The sequence below is a fragment of the Martes martes genome, assembly GCF_963455335.1.
Source record: "Martes martes genome assembly, chromosome: 7".
Classification (NCBI taxonomy): Eukaryota; Metazoa; Chordata; class Mammalia; order Carnivora; family Mustelidae; genus Martes; species Martes martes.
This window is the reverse complement of record NC_137894.1, coordinates 126,002,655-126,023,214: the sequence shown is the minus strand read 5'-3', so window position 1 is coordinate 126,023,214 and position 20,560 is coordinate 126,002,655. Positions and strand designations below refer to the sequence as shown.

The following is a 20,560-nucleotide window of genomic DNA, read 5'->3' as shown; positions in this document are numbered from 1 at the left end:
GAACAGGAGTGTCTGGGAGACTAGAAAGTAGTGAGTAAGGGGTCACCTGGCAGAAGGTGGAGCTGGAGAACTAGGCCAAGTCACCTAGGTCCATGGAGGGTCATGACGCAGTTAGAATACATCCAAAGGGCAGTGAGAATCCATCTGAGGGACTATATTTTTTTTTTTTAAGATTTTATTTATTTACTTGACAGAGAGACAGCGAGAGAAGGAACACAAGCAAGGGGAGTGGGGGAGTGAGAGAGGGAGAAGCAGGCTTCCTGCTGAGCAGAAAGCCCAATGCAGGGCTTGATGCCAGGACCCTGGGATCATGACCTGAGCCTAAAGCAGACATTTAAGGACTGAGCCACCCACTTGCCCCTCTGAGGGACTAAATTAAGGAGTAATGGATTCAAAGGGAATTATCATCTGCTTCAGAGAAAGGACTTAGGGCAGGAAGGTGTTTTTTGTTTGTTTGTTTTTCCAAACTTTTTACTAATAACATATGGTCCTAACCACATCATACTTCCCCTCCTTGGAGTTTTAGCTTATTTTTCTACTGAACAAAGAGTGTGGCCACTCTTTGTCAAGTGCTATGCCAGATGTTGTATATACATTATCTCATTTAAAATTACTAAGACCCTCATGAGGGAAGACATTATCCACATTTTACAGAGGAGGAAACAGGTTTAAATTGAGTCTCCATAAACCACCCCTCTTGCTTGCTGAGGTGCTCCTGGGTACATGTTGCTAGTTTAAGGCCACCACCCAAGGCCATGAAAGACCTTGAAAGAAGGCCACCTCCTTTGGAGACTTTTGGATCCCAGATCACCCTTACAGCTGAGAGCCTGACCAGTTGGGATGACTGTGCACCATTCACCATGAGGCAATGAACCTTAAAAATACTGATTTCAGAACCCGAATGCCAAATCACCACCGTCAATGCAAAAATGGACTTGATATTTGACCTTGAATACAAATCATCCATAACTTTTTTATGTTTATCTGTTAAAAATACCAGTTTCCTTAACATCTCCTCAGGGTGTCCCAAGGATGAATAGGACTGTCTAATCCCCGTTTGTATGTTTGTTTTTTCCTCAGTGAGTTCGAAATGTTGAGATCAGGAGTATAATAGGTGCTAGGTGCTATAAGCTCTTTTTAAAAGACAAATGCCACCTAAATATTGTATATATATATATATATATAGAGAGAGAGAGAGAGAGAGAGAGACATATAGACACATATATGTGATATGTAGACAGATACACATTTTAACGTATATATGAATATATATGATATGTGTGTGTGTGTGTGTGTGTGTGTGTGTGTGTTTATATTTTAGCCATCAAGTACTATTCCCTCTGCCTCCCCCCAAATGTAATGGGCTTTTTCAACCAAGGTGAATACGAAGGAGGAAACCAAAGCTAGCATGATCCCCCTGCTCCCCTCCCCCAGGTTTAGGAGGGCTGCCCTTTGGGTTTTTGCCTCCAGCTCTCATCGTGCAGAGTGCGGGGGGGGGGGGGGCAGGGAGGCGGGTGGAGGCCATATCCTCCAGAATGTCACTGTTCTCTGGCAGAGCCCTAGGTCAGCTTCCTCCTGGAGGCACAGATGGCCAGGACGGGCGCGCCAGCTCTCTTCCTGTCACTCCCGCTCTCCCCTGCAGGTTCAGCCTGGATGTAAAAGCCGCGCTCTCTGGTGCCCTGCTCCCTGGAGGTTCGGAGGCTTCACCACCCGGGGCAGCGCCCCCGAGGCCAGTCAAGGGCGGGCCAGCCGCTCGTCTTCCGCCAGCAGAAGCAGCCCTCGCCCCTTCTGAAGTTCTTTGACCAGGACAGCTGGCGCGGGCACTAACCCCTGGGACCTGAATTTCCGAGAGCGTCCTGTGCAAGGGGGGGGAGGGGGGTGTGGAACCTCCTCGAAGGGCCTCCAGCCACCAAACCCCTCACCCTCTGGGGTCCCCAGGCCGCGTCTTCCGCTCACTGTCAAGAGACAGGACGCGGGTTCCCGCGTCTCCCCCTGCGGGTGGGGGCCTGGGAGAGCGGCCGCGCGGTGCTGACCGCCAGGCCCCGGGGGAGCGTGCGGGCGGCACCACCGTGTGCAGCCGCTCCAGCGCTTTTGCTGACTCAAGGGGTTTATTTTTATTTCTATCTGGGGCTACTTCAGCCTTAGCCATCGCCTGCGTTTTTCTTCCCAAACTGTAAAAGGTGCCTTAATCATCCGAATCTGGCTTAATGCGCCCGAGAGAAGGGAAAGGGTGCTTTAAAGAGAGAGAGAGAGAGAGAGAGAAGGCTCAGCGTCCGTCTGTAGGTCTGTCGGTCTCACTCATCCCCGCGCACACACACGCTCCCTCTTCTGGGAGGGAGCGGAGCGCGGGGAGGGCAGCGGTGTGCGCGGGAGGCTCGCGCGGGTGTAGACGAGCGAGCGTGTACTTGAATGGGGAGGGCCGGGATTCCGGGTCGCTCGGGCCCCTCCTCCCTCCGGAGCCAGCCAGTCCCTCGGCAGAGCGCTCGGGCTGCACTGATTTGCTCTCGGGAGTGCGCTATTTGCATATGACTTGCCCATTTGTGAATTTGGCTCCCCAACTCCTCGCTTCACTTCACCTGTGCCTCCCAGTTCCGCGCACTTTGCCGGCGCCCGCCCGCTTCTCTGCCACTTCTGCCGCCTGCCGGGCACCTCCTCTTGCGTTCTCCCTGCTCGCCCACCCACCTCTCTCCGCCCAGGGCCACGTTGGTTTGGGTGGCTGCTCCGCGCTGGCTTCCCCCTCCTTGCCTCTTTCCCTCCGGTCCTTCTTGTTCTCTTCCTCCGGCTGCTGCTGCTGCTGCTGCTACTGCTTTTCATCCAGTTGGGAAACCCAGGACGCAGGCGGTTGCTCCGTGGCGCTCTTCCAGAACGCGCAGGGTTAACAGCCTCCGCGCCCTTCCACCGAGATTTCGGGAACACGCGAAGAACTCTCCCACCTGCAGCCCCCTTTTGCCTGGCAGTTCTGCAGTGCATCGCATGGAAGTGGAAAAAGAGAAAAAAAAATGTTCAAACTGCCTGGATGTTGGGATAAACTAACCTGAACCTTCTTGAGTCTCCTGCTGCCTCTCCCCTCTTCTTCGTTTCCACCTTTCCTCTGTGTGGCTTCCCGGAGTGTGCAGTTGAGTCGCCTGGAGATCAGGAGGAAGCCGCGGCGGGCCTCCCCTGACATGTGTGGCATTCCGGGGCTCCCTAGGAGGGTTGCTATACCTGGGTGGACTTTGGCGTTCTAAATTTCAGCCCCGGGAAAGAGGAGTTTTTGCCTTCTTCTTCCCTTTTTTTTTTTTTTTTTAATTTTTTTTTTAACTGATTCATCATCTGTCTTGAAAGCGCTTATTCCCTCCCTCTTTCCAAAATCCGGGCAAGTATTCCTGCTGCTATGATGGGCCCTTGGGCATCATGAACTTCATTATTCCTCTCTGGCTGGAATTCAAACTGCCCATCTGTAGTGGTCCAGTGCGTTGACCATGCACCTGAGAATCCACGCGAGACGGAGCCCTCCTCGCCGGCCGGCCTGGACGCTTGGGATCTGGTCCCTCTTCTGGGGATGTATCGTCAGCTCTGTGTGGAGTTCCTCTAATGTAGCTTCTTCCTCCTCCTCCTCTTCCTCGCCGGGGTCTCACTCTCAGCACGAGCACCATTTCCATGGCAGCAAGCATCACTCAGTGCCTATTTCTATCTATCGCTCCCCTGTCTCCCTTCGAGGAGGGCACGGTGGGTCTCTCTGCTCTTTATCCTTTTAATGGGGCATAGCGATTCCTTAACCCACTCGCCTTTCAGGTAATGTCAAGGGTGGGAAGATAATAAAAAAATTGAATTTGATAAAAAGCATCCATCGCATGTGCATGAGAGAAGAAAATGTTCATTTCCCCCTTAAAGTCTAGCGTTTTCTGCCCCAGCCCCTCAGTTCTCTAAGGGTTTCTCCTGTCCTTAGCTTTCTCATTCATAGCTTCACAAACACCACATTTTCCCCTTTGCAACCTTCTGCCTCCTTCACTCCCCCCACCCCCGTGATGGCTAGCAACTTACCAGATAAGTGCTGGGTTTTGCACTTTAAGAATATCCATTCACCTTGCTTTCACCCTTTTTTCAGATCTTGTTTTGGAGCTAGTCATGGGAAAGTAGATAGCAGAGATCCTTAGGTCTTCAGCCTGAAGTTGATGGAACTACTGGGAAGTGGCCTGTGTGGTTAAGGTCAGGGAGGAGAGTAGCTGAGTGTAAGAAGGCAGAAAATGTAATTAATAAAGGGTAGTATTGTTCATTTGCGCAGCTTTATGATTGTCCGCATGTCTGAGGGAAAGACCGACTATCTCAGAAACTGCACATGTAAGATTGCTAACTACTACACAGGAAGTGATAGAAGAGATAAGACAGAGTCCATTTAGAATTAACCCAAGTGTAAATTACAGTAACTTTGATCCTACCATTTATACCAATGTTATTTCAATTAAAGGTTTCACTGGGAGGCTGGTTCACACAATACAGGTATGGTGTGTTTTGCTGCGAACAACCCTCCTTGCATAGCTATTGAAGGGAGAGATCTATAGCTCTTAAAAATCATTTCAGCTCCGAGCAGGCTGCCTCTGAAAGGACGATGTCTGCCACCAAGGTGGGAGTCTGCTGTAGTAAACTGTTCCAAAGAAGGGATCTTCAATATTTGTTTACTATGCACTCTACTCTGGTAGCAAGGAGAGTAGGAATCACAGAACCTAATGGCAGGAGCAGCCCTCCAGGGAGCAGCACGAGTGAACCACACTAGAGGTCCCCTGCCCTAACTTGTAGTTTGAAGACCTATAGCATCCAGACCCCATTTAGAATGTCAGTTCTTCCCACTGCCTCCTAGCCGTGGGCTTCTGCTCTGTACCATCCGTAGTGTTAAGTGGAGGCACATTGAGAAAATGCCAGCACGTGCTCTGGCTCTTTCTGGCACTCTCTTTTTTTTTTTTTTTTTTTTTAAAGATTTTATTTATTTATTTGTCAGAGAGAGAGAGAGAGAGCGAGCACAGGCAGACAGAGTGACAGAGGGAGAAGCAGGCTCCCTGCGGAGCAAGGAACCCGATGTGGGACTCGATCCCAGGACGCCGGGACCATGACCTGAGCCGAAGGCAGCTGCTTAACCAACTGAGCCACCCAGGCGTCCCTGGCACTCTCTTTAAATTTTATTTGATGGAGTTGTCAAGTAGCTCAGAGCTTATAAGGTTGGTGGAGAGGGGTGGTGGGAAGGAGTGAATGCTTGATCTTGATCTGGGGGCTGTTTTCTCTGTGACTCCCTCTGGGTCTGGTGTAGGCTTTATTTAAAAAATAAATAAATAAATAAATAAGGAGAGGAAAGAATGACAACCACCCAAAAAGCAAAAGAAATTTCATTGAAATGGAAACTGTTAGCTTCTAAGAGAGAGAGGGACTGGTGTGGGGGTAGGATTGTAAAGAGTGGGAAAGAAAAAGAGGGGAGTGGGAGATGGAAGAAGCCAGACAGACGATTACTAATAGCCATAATTAAACATGGAAGGGCTCAGCGATAATTAGCTAAATTTCGCTAATTAGTGTAAATGATCAGCAGGGAGATGGATATTATGCATTAGTTAGAGGTTATAGGCTGGCAGAGTCTCGATGTTTTCTGTACAGGATGTAAACAGTTAAAAGCAGCTACTAGTTAAGTGATGGTATTTGCAGAGCCCTACGTCCCAGGGGTTCCTAAGTCTGTCAATCTCTCTCTCTCCTCTCTGTCTCTGTCTCTCTCTCTTTCAGCTAAAAGGGCTACAGGGGTTGAGCCTTGCAGAGATTAAACACAGCTCTTTTCTGTTGACTTCATTTTTTCAAGGATCAGTTGTTCAGTAACTTCTGAATCTTTTTGACTCGTTGCCAGTCTGGTTTCTCATTAGCCTGCATCTGATAAGATTCAGTGTGGTGGAAAAGGAGAACGAAGTAAGTAAATGACTAGAGATCCCAGAAAAGGCCCTCCCCCACCACAGCTGTGGCATGCGGTGAATCCCAGGGTCTGGCATGGCTAAGATAAGAAAACTCAGGAATTCACCTCTAGAGTATCCTCTTTCAGTCCTGAAGTCTCATCCCATTGATTTGGGGCTTGGAGAGTGAATGCATCTATATTAAGTAGGCTCCTTGCATATTTAATTAATGTTTTTGAGCTTGAAAACAAGAGAAGCGGCAATCAACAAGATGCCCCAACCCCTGACTCCAGTCCCACATCCAAGTTGTGACCTTTTGTGTCCTGAAAAGACCAGAAGACCCCTTGGAGCTTTGCTAATGCATCTCTCATTCTTACTTGGAGTACACTTGCTTTCTCCTAGTCCAAGACAAAGGCTTCACTAACAGCAATTGTTTGAAAAAAATCTTTTGGATGGAGGCAGTAGGAGGCACAGCACCATGGGACTAATGTTATTACTAATAGTTTTCTGCCAACCTTATTCCCGAGTTAAAAGCAGCAGTCTCCATTGTCTGGAAAGGAGTAAATGCCCTTCATTCTGCTATAAAATGAACACTAGAGCCTTGGTCCAAGAACTTCCTCTGAACTTGGAGATGTTTGTTTGTTTGTTTGTTTGTTTCATGCTGGTTTCCCTTGCTCATTTCCTGAAAAGCCAGAAGTCCTCCAGTTGTCCTGTTAATCAGTTGTTTTCCCCCCTCCCTCCAGACCACCCTGCCCAGGGTGGCCTAGAGAAGGCTGCGCTCCTTTGTGAGTGCAGGAGACTAAGACCACACGTACCTGAGGCACCCAGAATACTCTCCCCTTAGGACTGTGTCTCAGGACAGAATGAACTCTCTCTTAAGTAGGATCTAGTAGGTTTCCCCCCTCGGCTGGTCCCTTCTCTCACTCAGGCTCCCTGCTTTCTGACATGCAGTGGCCTACTCAGTAGTCAGCTAACATTTATTGAGCATTTACTATGTGTCAGGCTGTGTGCTCCTTGCTGAGGATAGAAATCTACATAAGACATTGTGGCGTTCAGCCAAGAATAGTTTCAGAAGTATTTTGATCATCTATGAAAGATAAGTGCTTCTCTAATGTAAAAATGTTGGGGGGGGGATTAGGATCCAACTACCAAAGCAAATTAATTAATATACCATTTAAATAGTCTTTATATAAAGTACAAATTTACATTCTTCTGTTGTTCAGAATATCCCTGTAAGTATTTTTTATCCTCAACTTTATTTCCATGCTTAAATAACATGCTTGTCAATGCTTCTAGGTAGTTTAGTGGTACACGAAAATAAATATGAAAATACATTTGTTTACCAACCTTCAGTTTCATAAAGGAGGCTTGTATATTTTTTCTTTTATCCTGCCTTTAAGAACTCCAGTGAGCATCTACCTAAAAAAAAAAAAAAAAAAACACTTTCATACTTAATAGTTTAGAAAACTGACTTTTCTGAGAATCTAGACCTAGTATGTGCCTTGCATTTTATCCTACATAAAATAGCCAGCCTTCCTGACTTGCAGGAATGCAGGGGAACTCCTTGGGGACGTAAAACTCAGTCTTAAAAGGGAACACACCAGAGTGTATTTAGAGGAAATTCTCCTGCGCAGAAACCAGGGTGTGTGTGTATGTGTGTGTGTGTGTGTGTATGTAGGGAAGCAGAATGAGCCCTCTTTGAATCATCTCAGTAGAAGTGGTGGTCGTGGTCCCACTAGTGATGCATGTGCCGGGAGTCCTTCTTCTAAGAAACTGTGCTCGTCATTCATTGTCACAAAGACCTACCACTTAAGTTTTTCCAGCCATGAGGCTTGTTTTACTCTGATCTGTTGAGCACTTTCTTCTGCTCAGCCAGCTGCTTCCTAACCACATTCTCTCTCCCTTCCTTCTTGGGATTCAGTTTGCTGAATAATTCATAGTGTTGGTTGACAGATAAAATTATAAGATTTATATGTCTTTGGCCTCGGTGATGAATTAATTAAATTGGTTTCTCCTTCTTTCTCTCCTCTAGATGCATTGTTTTTCTTCTCTCAGATTTGCTGGCAAGTGGTAGGTCTGGAGATTCACTTGTTCTTGAAAGATTACCAAAGGAAAATTATAGTATCCTACTGTAAATTTTTCAGTACTTTCAGTGTGGATCACTGTGGCAGGGAGAGTGATGTGAGGTCAGGGGGGCTGGCATGAGGGTTGTCATATCATAGGGACAGGAGATGAGATCACTAAAACAATTGCTTTCAGGAAAAAATAAACAAACAAACAAAAATCTTCACCAGACTGGGTGATGGCTGGAATTCCATAGTAAGAACTTTTTTGTTTTATCATCTGATTTTGAATCTAGGAGGAGTGACATACTCCGTTTTACATTTTAGGGAATGAATTTTGTGGATCTCAGAAGGCTTGCTTCACTAGGACCCTGGGTGATCTGAGAGGGAGGCAGGTCTCTGAAGATAAACCTTGAATTTACCCACACTTTCCTCCATCTATTAGTTTGTTAGAGCTGCCATTAAAAAAAAATAAAACCACAGACTGGGTGACTTAAACAACAGCAATTTATTTTTGCACCGCTCTGGAGGCTAGAAGTCCAAGGTCATGTTGTTGGCAGATCTGGTTTCTTCTGAGGCCTCTCTCCTTAGCTAGTAGGTGGCCACCTTCTCATTGTGTCATCACATGGTCTTTGCTCTGTGTTCATGCGTCCCTGATGTTTCTTTGTGTGTCCAAATATCCTCTTCTGTGAGGACACTGGTCAGACTGGATCAAGGTTCACCCAGATGTCTCATTTTAAGTCAATCACCCTTTTAAAGGTACTATCTCTAAATGCGGTCACATTTGAAAGTATTTTGGTGTAGGGCTTCAACATACAAGTTTTGGGAGGACACAATTCAGCCCATTAACACTCTTCCCCCTCCCCTAGGACACAGTCACTGGGAAAGACATAAAAACGTACTATTCAGTGAATCTCCGCTAAACTCAGACTTTCCCAGTGGAAATATAAAACCTTCAGTGACAGTGGTAATAATTTACAAAACTGATGAGATAGTGCCTCAGGAGGAAAAATCTGTTTATTGGGAGAAAACAATACCAGTAGGTTTAGTTCAACCCTGTGTTTGCTTTCTTATCAGTTCATCTTGTGTGACCCAGTCTCTACCTAGTTCTGTTTGTGGACTAGTTCCATTGGACTCTAGCCATGTGCTCTGCAGACAGACTCCACCGTCCACACTCCAAGACTCTCTCTCCTTAGACCTGCTGCCATTCCAGGCCAGATCTCCCTGCCTACCCAGCAACTTCCTTCATAAACCACAGTTTCCCATTTTTCCCTTTCCTGAGACACACATCACCAACTCCCCTCACATCTCACCCTTCAAGGGAAAAAAATAATGGGTGAAATCAGTATAAACTCCCTCTTTTTTAGCAGCTGAAAAATATGTCCTTTTAACAAAGTATCAATTTCATTATTTTTCTGTTGGATTTTTATTTTGTTGAAAGTTCGTCTTAAAGTATAAACAGGAAGTAGTCTGTCTACATCATGACATGTCATGAGGCTTGGGTGAGAGAATGTACGAGGATCATCAAGCAACTTGACTGCTGTAAATCCCGAGCAATGTATCCCAAGTGATCCCAAGCTCTTTGTGGAATGAGTTTTTTGAGTGTTTTTTCTTTCATTTTTGTTTTTGTTTCCGTATTCAGATATTTTCGAAAAGTGACTTTTGAGAGAATACATGCTCGTGAGGCTGTCAGGTGAATGATGATGGAAATGGGCAGCGCAGTGGTAGTGGACATGGAGACAATGAACTGAAATATTTAGAATTGGAAGAACTAGTTCTCGGTCTTTTTCTTGTCACTTCAGAACTTTGTGATCTTGGATAAGTCATGAGGCTTGACGTTGACTCAGTTTCTTCATCTCTAAACCGAGAATAGCAATAATAATAGCACCCAGATGTCACAGAATTATAAAGAAATTAAACAAGATGTGTTTGGTACATTGTGAGGTACTGTGTACAGATTAAATATTCTCTGAGAACTATTTTAATGATAACTCTCTTTGGATTCCTGGTACAAAATCAAGCTTCAGTGTTGAATGGCTACTGGTTGGTAGTTTGAGGTTAAGGAGCGTGCTTCTACTGCTTCTCCTCATTTTCTTATCTACAGCAACACTTTTTGCCTCCAAGGGGAGACAGGTTTGATATGCATTTCCTTGTTTATGGCACTAAAAGAACATAGCATGTGTGGTCAGCTTGTGCTTTTTGATAACATGTAAAAAAACCAGGCCAGGCAAAATGTAGCCTAAGATGACAAGTAGCAAACTGTTTAGAAGCTGAGAAATCTAGTGAAATAAAAGGGGAGAGGCCCCTAAGATATATTCTGAGTTCATTTGGGAAATACATAATTGGATCATGCTTCTGGAAGACGTCTGCTGAATTTAAACATTCCTATACGATGCTTAGCACCCATTGGAAACTTGAATCTGTAATCTGGTTTATACTAAGAAAAAGACAGGTCTTTTTAGGACTACTATTTTTAGATCTGGAAATAGAGGATTTCTTTAGATGTCCCTTCTGGTGCTTCTACTCACCAGGACTCAAAGTTATAGAGGAGGTGGGAGCTGGGGAGGTGCTGAATTGCTTAGAGGTGACTTAGTGGGGCCCGGTTTTAAACCAGAATTCTTCTTGAGAGAACCTTATGCTGGGCCATAGATGTCACACCTAAATTTTCTCCCTGACAGACTCTGTGACTTTGGGTATGACGTTTTGTTTTTAAGTCACATTAGTCTTTTAACATTAAGCACACAATGGAGTATCTTCATCTATGAACCTATCCTCTTTCTTCTTTTTTTTTTTTTTTTAAGATTTTATTTATTTATTTGACAGACAGAGATCACAAGTAGGCAGAGGCAGGCAGAGACAGAGGAAGGGAAGCAGGCTCCCCGCTGAGCAGAGAGCCTGATGCAGGGCTAGATCCCAGGACCCTGGGATCATGACCTGAACTGAAGGCAAAGGCTTTAACCCACTGAACCACCCAGGCACCCCCTCTTTCTTTTACCTAGAGTTTTCTGAATGCCATGGAGTGTGTATGCATCTTTACACTGCCATTGCGGACAAATTACCTTTTTCTTTTCTTCCTCATTTGTACAACGAGTGGGTCCCGTGAGATGATCTCTTCAAATGGTTCTTGACACAAAGACCGCACGCTTCCCCAATCCGTACGCCTTTAAACGTGCCACTGTGTATGTTACACGGGCATTTTATAGGTTTGTTTTCTTGATGCCAAACCCATGCCAAAACCGCAACCAGGTTTTCTCTTTTCCCCTCTGACAGAAGCAGCATCACGTGCAAGAAAGGCACACTGTGATCTTAGAAAGCCCGCTGTCCAACTTCACCACAGCGTCATGTCCAGATGGAAAGAAACGCAGCCTTCATTTAAATGCATCTTATCAGCCCTAGAAAGGAATTCTGTGTTATGTTAAAAATGTTCTGCTGTGTTCAGCTGTATCAGAGCAGAGGGCAGCATACCAGCGGAGTTTGTAAAGAGCAAGTGATTTACGTCTACTTCTGTTAGAGTTTTGAGAGACTTGCTCGGACGATAGACCTTCACACACCTACTGGGTGCCATGCGCACCTCCAGTAATTTACATATATGATCCCATTTGATCCCCACAAACCTCTAGTATTCATAAGGTTACCACCATCTCATACACGAAAGCAATGAGACTTAGAGAGTTTATGCATCTTGACCGAAGTACTATGGTGGTAGAGCTGTGATTCAAACTCAGTTCTCTGCACAAAGTTCTGGTCTTTTCTGCTATACCACGCAGTCGCTTAGCTCAAGAGATAGGAAGCAAACACAGCAAACTCCTTTGTTGGGAATAAGGCGTACAGGTTAATGAGAAATTTTGATTAATGTAGTTGGCAACCTTTGCAAAACATCTATAAGTGTCTAGTTCATAATAAGTATTTGAATGTTTATCAGTCTGCCTGAACCCATTCTGACCCAAGGAGATACTCATTAGAAGGAGCAGACAAATGAAACACCTACAGTGATACATGTTTTTTGAGTGAATGAGTAAATGACTGAGTGAGGTGCCACATGATTGGTTCTTGTTTATTAGGAGAGGGGGGATAGTCATTTATAGAAGAGGCAAAAGGCAGGGGAAGTCATGTATTTCTCAGAAGCACACTGACAGGTTTATAGAGCTTACGGATTGTCTGACCCAGTTATATTCCAGATGACCAACGTTTGGAGTTGGCTATAGGCATCCAGTCAATATCAGGGTTGGTGGGGAATTAGGCGATATGACTCTAACTCCACCATCCTCTTTTCATTCCTTTGTGGGAGGACAGACTTCTCACTTCTTCAAGACCCTTTCTCAGATCACAGCATTGTGTCCCATCTCTCTTTCTACAGATTGATCTTTCTTTTAACCAGATTAAGTCCTGTAGGATTAGATTCTGCCAGGAAAGGACTTCTTTGGGCTTCTGTAAAAAATTAACATTCCATGTACATTTTTCTAATAGGTGCCTGGCTTTGTGCTAAGAGATGGGCTTTCTTGGGGTGTTTGGAAGGCTTCCTCGGTATGGGAGACCCCAGTGTGGGAAAAGACTCAGATTCAGGCTCTTGTGTAGGGAGACATTGCCTGTCCCAGTTGGGTCTCACTCCCTAGAAAGCAGAGGAAGATGGCCTATGTACCGACCTCTCTTTTCCCATCTGGAAGCCACAGCTGAGTTATTGTTCAAAGACATGTCCTCTGACCCAGTCCCCACCTCTTGCTTACCAGCTATGGAGTGGCTATGTGAACAGAAAACTCCTAGCAACCATCAAGCCATATTTTCTGAGCTACTGCTATCACCCTCCCTTTTTTATTGTTTTGAAATGTTTCTGCCACCCTCCCCACATTAGAATATAACTGTGTATACTCTTGAGTGACTTTCCCCCAAACTATGAATTTCAACTCTTTCTGAGACAGTCTTTCAGAGTTTGAATATAATTACACGCTTTGGGGGCAAATTGTGGTTTTTGCTACATAAGAAACTAATGGAAAGGATCCGCCTGTTCCTGTAGTTTATAGATTATATGCTTCAGAACTGGGGGTATATTTTTAGGCTGCTTTTCTGTATGGCATATTAAAATGAAAGTGAAGTTGGGGGGAGCCACCTCGGTGGCTAGACAGGAGAGCAGGTTGGCAGAGCATAGCATTAAGCTGAACCAGTGATGGGTGTTTTACTTAGCATTTATTTGTATTGTCCCTTTGTCATTTGATGCTGTCCTGGAAAGGAGGGGGGTGGGGGGAGAGTGGGGGTGAGGTGGGGGGAGGGGATAGGCAGGGCCAGGCTGTCTGCAGACACTCAAACCAGGGAGAGGAGATAATTACCTCAAATCCCCAAGTGCAATGAGCATTTTTTAGAATTTGAAATTGTCTCACGGAGACCTCTTTCTAAAGACCAGGCAAGACTGGAAGTCAAGTGCACAGGTGTGGCCACATCTGCAGGGACATGGACTTGGCCAGATCCTTCTTTTCAGATTAAAGCCAATGACTAGAAGGAGAAACTAGTTTCCCCCATTTGGCCTTGCCTCAGTGGCTCTAGACGAGAGGCCATCACTTGGATTAAAATGTTTTAATGTGCTTCCATAGTCCATTTAATTCCTGGTCTCAAATCCCAGACATATCCTGAGCAAGTAGTGATAGACAGCAAAGGCTTTGGGGCTTCTTATAAGTGATAACTAAGAGGGTAACTCCAGTTTCTTTGAATCCTCAGTTTTCATGAAAGACTAAAGGCCCTCATGAAAAATGAGTTCACAGGTAGAATAAGGCAAGCCCCACTTGGATTCTTGGGGTCAATGTTAGCAGCATTCTGATTATTTAAACGTTTGAAAGAATGGTGAAAGAGTTAAATCTCAACTAGAAATTTGGCCCGCAGAATAATTTGCGTGGAGGGAGGGTCCTGAGGTTTGGATAGTCAAGGTTTTGTGGTGTATCTTTTTCTTTAAACCAATTATGGTATATCTCTTTCCGTAAACCACCGTCTCTGCATAATTGGATGGGGAATTATGTGTTCACTATGTCAATTCAATCTTCTTAGATAAAATAAACCCACTTCTAAATAAACTTCTACGATTTCACAAGAATGATAATAATATCTACCTTTCTCTTAATAATTATAATAACAATGTATCACTTTTGTATGTGTTCTTCAGTGTGCCTGACACTCTTCTTAAAGCTCTTAGCTGGTTTAGTTCTCCTATGAGGTCAATATAGTTGTTTTCCCATTTGAAAGATGTGGACACTGAGGCATGGAATGTTTGAATCATAAGGTCAGGTCATAAGAAAACACATGGCAGAACCAGGTTAGATATCTAAGCCGTTTGAATCTAGACCTGTGCTCTTAATATTTAAATATTCATGCAATATTACCTGGGATGGTAGGGGAACATAATACTTGAAGTAGTATTTTCAAATGCAGTGCCTGGCTCTATTTTAAAGGTCTTTTATGCTAGACCTGGAGCCAAGACGAACTGTGAGGACTGTCACATCTTCTAAACTTAACAGCTGAAAATATGCACTTAACTCATGTCAGTCCTTCAGGTTCCTGAACCTAATTCCAGCATGTCTGTTTGCATGGGGGCTAAGCAATTCTCTCAAATACCGATTCAGCTCCATTCTGATGCGTTTCTACCTACAGATAGCACCGGATTCCACAGGTTAAGGGTTCAGTCCTACAAGACTGCCACCCCCACTGCCAACCCCTATGTCAGATGCCAATCGCCATCTAGGTTGTTACCTGTACTTCTGACCAGCAAGCTGTAAAGCAGATGGCACCCCATACTTACCCTCTCTTTGAGTTCCGTTATTTTTTTTTTTAGCATGCGTTACCAAACTCAGGAAACCCATTTACTTACAGGATTATCGATTTATTATAAAAGGATACAACCCAGGAACAGCCAAGTGGAAGGGCTGCATAGGCTCAGGTAGGTAGGAAGGGGCACAGAGCTTCCATGCCCTTTCCAGGTGTGTCATTCTCTCCAGTCTCCATGTGTTCAACCTAGAGGCTCTCCGAGCCCTGTCTTTTTGTTGTTGTTGTTGAATTTTTTGGTCATCCGAAAGACCAAATATATATTTCTGTAAGTTGTAATATCACAGGCAGGTATTAAGCTAAATGCTTTGTCTTATCTCATATCATCTTTACCAGCCATCCTTTGGTGTAGGTGCTATTATTATCAGGAAGGTAACAGGGAAAGAAATGGAGACTCGGAGTTAGGCAATTCATTTCAAGTTCTTCCGCCTACCGAGCCATCAACCCCTTGCATCTGTTGAACTTGTATTGAACAAACATAAACCTATTTCCTGGTATTGAGAGCAACTGATCGGAACACTTCCCTATATTCACCAGTCCTATTATATTATGGGAGATTGTCTGTGCTTTCTGAAACAGCCTTGGGAAACTCACTCAAGTTTCAGAGTCAGCTGGCAAGGAATGGTTGCATAGTCAATGAAGAGTGAGGGGCCCCTCCACCGATAAGGAAGCCCACTGATGACTCACCTGCCTCATTTTTGATTCACTGTAAGAAATTCATTTATTAGGAAATTTAGTCTCCAACAGTTGCTGTGGGCTTTCTCCCCAAATTATAATGTTAGGCAAACCACCAGAACTTCCTGGTTTTAGTTCTCTTACCTGCAAAATGAGAGAGTTGCAATCAATGATCTGGAAGTGGCCTACCAGCTTAGTTATTGCAGGTTTAGTATTCATCTTTCTATCAGCACTGACAGGCAAAATTCTAATGATTTCTAAAACACCTTTTCACTCTTCTTCGGTCACCTTTGGGTCTACTTTTATTTTTGGCCCTTTGTACCTATGGCAGAAGTTCATTAATTACCAGGGTAAAACTAATGAAACAAAGATTCGAAGAGCAGCGGTGGTTTTCAGTTTGGGTATTGTGTGTGTATATGTACATGTGGGTGAATGTGTGAGCCAGAAAAAAAAATAATAAAGTAACATAAAGACCTTGATAACAGCCTAATTAGCTCCTGACCTGGAATGTAAAGTCAGACAGGAGTTAAACCTGCTGTGCATTAGAGATGTAGGGATGGTTCGGTACCCGCTTCTTACTGCTCTGATGTCGTTTACCAGTGCATTGGGTCACCGCAGCTCATGTTAAAATGTCAATTATAGTTGAAGAGGGGGACATCTTTAATGTGGGAAAGGAGTATAAACCTGGAACCTCGGGCCTCTGTGGCAGATCCCTCTCTTTCAGATGATATTTTTTAGGGATTTCCATGTCAGGGGGCCATTTTGTACGCATGGCCTGCAACCCCCATCATCTGTCAGTTATTAAGGAACTATTAGACCAGCTAGTATGTAAGAACACTCTTTTAGACCATGCTGAGATAGTGAGGTTTTTTTTCATTTCCCTGCACAAGGTAACTTAATAAAAGTAACTTTGAAGTAGACCTACCACCTGAACGCTGAGTTTCTCAGGCCCTGGGGTGATGCCCCTAAAAGAATATTCTGATGGAGGGCCCTCATTGGACCCAAAAGCTGCTTTGAATTTGAGGAATTTTCAGATATTTGACTTAGAAGACATTTTCAGAGACATTTTCCAATCGAATTACTTTTCACGTAAAGAATCTAACAGCCCGGGAGTTTGTGAATCGTTCCCAAATCACAGTTTTCAAGTTAGGGGCAAGTCGGAGCTACAGTACCCGTTTTCAGATTCGACTTAGTCCTCTTTCTGGTGTACACGATGTTAGTACTCAAGCTTTCCAGGCCACCTATTTTGCTTCAGACAAGGAGACGATGCTAGTCTCTGGTACAAGTGGTATAATAAATCAACAGAGGTAGCAGAGAGCACGAGAGCCAAGTTATTTCAAATCCTCACACCATTTGCCTTAATCACCATCACAGAATGGGGTTCCCACTCCATTCCAGGCATGCCAGGCCCTCACAGGGTCCCCGCTTTCTCTCTGCCCTAGCAGCCTCGAAGGGAAATTCAGTGTGCTGCAGCTCAATCAAACCATTTGATGAGAGCTTTCGAGCCTAATTACATGGAAGGTTTCATCCAGTGAAAGGAAAGAGGAAAGAGAAAGGGAGAAATTAAATTGGAGTGTAAATCAGTCAAGGGCTTAGATCCCATGCTTTCTTTCTTTTTAATCAAGAGTAAAATGAGAGGAGAGTTTTAAGGATCATCACAAGACACCATTAACTACCCAAGGAGTTCTTGACTGAAGTTGGTTTGTCATGATTAGAAAAGTGTACAATCTGCCCAAAAAAGGAAATATCAAAAGGTCATGCTTTGGTTTAGGAGAATGATGCTGGGGATATGGCAATTTGTTTTTCAGTAACTGTGTGTCATCTTAGTTCCTCTAGATGGTTAGCATATTTTCTTGCTAATGATGTAGTAAATATGTAGTGTGTAACTGGGGTAATTTTGTGTTGTGTAGGAAAGGGTAGTGTTTTCAGTTCATTCAGCGTTGGACACTACACCTGAAATCAGTATTCAAAATTTTGACCTGTTTCCCTGGAGGTTGACATAGGTTTGGCATATCCCTCTAAAATTACTTGATATTTGTAGAATGCTTTACATTATCATAGGGAAAATTCGTGATCTTTTTGATCCCTGCCACAGTTCTCTATGACAGGAGGACAGGTGGTATGGTTGTTATTCATCCCTTATTTTTTTTTTTTTAAGCTGATGCAGTCCAAACTAAAGAAGCATGAATGACTTGAGTAAAGTCATTCAAGTATTAAGTGACAGAGCAGAAACTGACGCCCAGCTTCTGTCTACCACATTGCTTTGCATGACTTAGTATCTTGTGCAGAATTGCTGGGCTTTCCAGTATGAGAAGAAGGGGACAGAGAATAGCAGAGAAGATAGCATTTCGCAAAGAATGGTTAGGACAGGGAAGGTGTGATACACCTTAATTATTGAATATCTATGGTGTAGTAGTGCAGGGTCCTGGACTGTGTTCTACAGTGAACAATTGAAACATGGACCTATATTCAGAGACTTACAATATGGTTACAGGTGTCTTAAACTGATGCTTAGATCTGTCCTTTCCATCCCTACATCATCCCCACCCATGTCACATGGACAGTTGCAAACCTCAACAGACCTTCCTAAACGTTCAATTGCCCTTCCTGTCCACACTCCCCTCACAGCTGGAGCCATCCATCTGTAATACCGGTCTGCTCACCTCACTCTCCCATGGGCTCCTCCTGGTCTACAGGACAAAGTCTCACCAGATCATGTCATTCCCTCTATACCTAGATTAAGGTCTAAATGCTTCCCTTTATGATCTGGACTCTATTTATGTCAGACTCATTTCCTAACATGATCTTTGACCACCTTGGCCACCTTCTTCTTGATGGTGATGTTGTTCCTTGAACATGCCAATTTCATTCCCACCGTAGGGCCTTCATATTATCAGTCCCTTTTCACCAGAATGTTTTCATTTTCATCCAGACTGCCATATGGCCCCTCCTTCTTATTGTAACATCAGGCTTCAGCTTCAGGGTCATCTCCTCAAGAGCCCTTCCTCAATGACTCAGTCTAAAAAACATTCTTTTAAATCTCTGCCCATCATAAGGATTTATTTTCTTTTTTTTTTTTTTTGGAGCACAGATCCCTCCATGAAATTTCTCTTTGTGTGTGCTGCTTTCATCAACCTGCTAGAACATAAGCTCTGAGAGCAGAGAACTTGTCTGCCTTGTTCATGGTTGTATCCAGAGCCTATAACAGTGACTAGCAAGGAGTGAGTTAACAAACATTTGCTGAATGAATGGAGGGAAGAATAACTGACAGATATCCCCCTTCAAATATGGCACCCACCCAGGCTTTCACCTCAATTGTCATGAGGGTCTTTAAAAAATTCTGTGACTTTAGAATGTATTGCTCCATTGATTATGATTCTGTATCACTCATTTTCACCTTAGAGCTCACTCCGTAGTGTCTGGTCTACAGAGTTTTCCCTACCTCCTATGGGCACAGTGAATTTCTCAGACTACTGCGTTGTTCTCCTCAGTGCTTTTCCATTGAATAATTAAATTATTAAACATATATTAAGGCTCCTACTGCATTCTCGGCATAGTTTATATGAGTACAGCTCAGCCCTACAAGATGGCCATGCTTTGGTAGAAGAGCTCACTCATTTTATTGAACGTACAGTATTGAATTGCTATTATTTATTGGTAGTGATTGTTTTTCTCACTTGGTTCTGACTTCTTTATGGATAATGAATGAGCTCTTTTGCATGACCAACATAGTTCTTATTTTATAAAAGGTGCTTGATGGTATTCATCAACAGAAGAATCTAGTGAGTGGGTTGAGAGATAAAAACATAAAGTATTTTAACACAGAGAATAGTATGGCAAACATCATGAGGTGGGTAGAAACTACTCTGGGAATATAGAGAGGGAAATGTCATAACCTATTAGGCATTAAAAAGCACTCTATGGAAGAGGCAAACTTTCCATTGTGTTTTGAAAAATGATCTCTATAGGCATGCAGGAAAGAAGGTAGAGAGTATACTGTGGAAAAAACAATAGAGGGTCATTTACGGATCAGTAGCCCACTTCACTGATTGATGGGCACGTAAAGGGATGTTGAGAGAAGAGTTGGAAAAGGAGATTGTGGCTCTTTGATAGAGGATATTGAGAAATACTTATAGTAACTATTGACACCTTTGGCATTTACAGTGTGCAAGCTAATACCATGAACATTATCTGATTTATTACTTTCAATGACCTTGTGTGTGTATGATTGGGGTTTTTTGTTGTTGTTGTTTTATTTTATCATTATCACTATTTACGAGAAAAGAAAAGGGTCAAGACTGAGAAGTTGATGCTTAATTCTTAAGGAGGGTGCTATATCTTTTCAAAATGTAAATCTGATTTGGTAACTCCCTTACTTAAAAAAAGAAAAAAAAAAGCAAACAAACCAAAAAACGCTCTTTCTTCCCAGGCTTCCATAAGCCTTCAAACAAGGACAAAAGTGTTTGATGTGGTCTGGGAGACCCTGCCTGGTCTGCCATTCTTAGCCTCCTTACCCACCAGACCCTTCCACTATTTCTGTTCCAGCTTCCTGGCCTCCTCCAGTCATTGCTCCTCTCCCTGGATGGATTTGCCATGGCTCATCCCACTTAAGCAGTTCCTTTCCTCTTTCCCTGGGTTGACACCCATTAGACCTGAGGTTTCTACTTCAGTATATCACCTCCTCTAGGAAGCCCTCCTTCACTTCCTTGAGAAATTCAAATTCCCCCAGTGCAGGGTCTCATAACCATTGGGAATTCTCCCTTCTGTACACAGTTACTACTTTATATTTACTTGTGAGATTATTTGATTAATATCTGTTTCCCCGAGTGGACTGTAAAGTTCCATTGGGATCAGATGGGGTCATAAGATTTAACAAGTAAAAATATAAGACACCCAGTTAAATTTGATATTCAGATTACCAACCTTTTTGTCTTTAAGTATGTCCCATGCAATATTTGAGACATGTTTGTACTGATGCTTTTGTTGTTTTTCTGAAATTCATATTTACCTGGGTATCATATATTTTATCTGGAAACCCTAGAAACTACATCTGTTTTTGTTGCTAGCACAATAGTTGGAGATACAGTAAATAGGTAATCATCCAATATTTGATGAATACAT

General features: G+C 43.7%; 1 protein-coding gene across 14 annotated transcripts in view; it reads left to right on the top strand.

Moving 5' to 3' along the window:
- NRXN3 (neurexin 3) overlaps positions 1-20,560 on the top strand; it is a gene marked incomplete at both ends in the record, with an annotated part of 1,490,367 nt that overhangs the window by 958,293 nt on the left and 511,514 nt on the right. For 4 of the 14 annotated variants that reach the window (XM_080809444.1, XM_080809447.1, XM_080809446.1 and 1 more), the window contains one exon: positions 3,462-3,708. The exons of the other annotated variants lie outside the window; for them this stretch is intronic. In XM_080809444.1, coding sequence (XP_080665570.1) covers positions 3,462-3,708 — 247 coding nt within the window. Of the gene's footprint in view, positions 1-3,461; positions 3,709-20,560 lie in introns of those variants that run through there. 14 annotated transcript variants of the gene reach the window in all.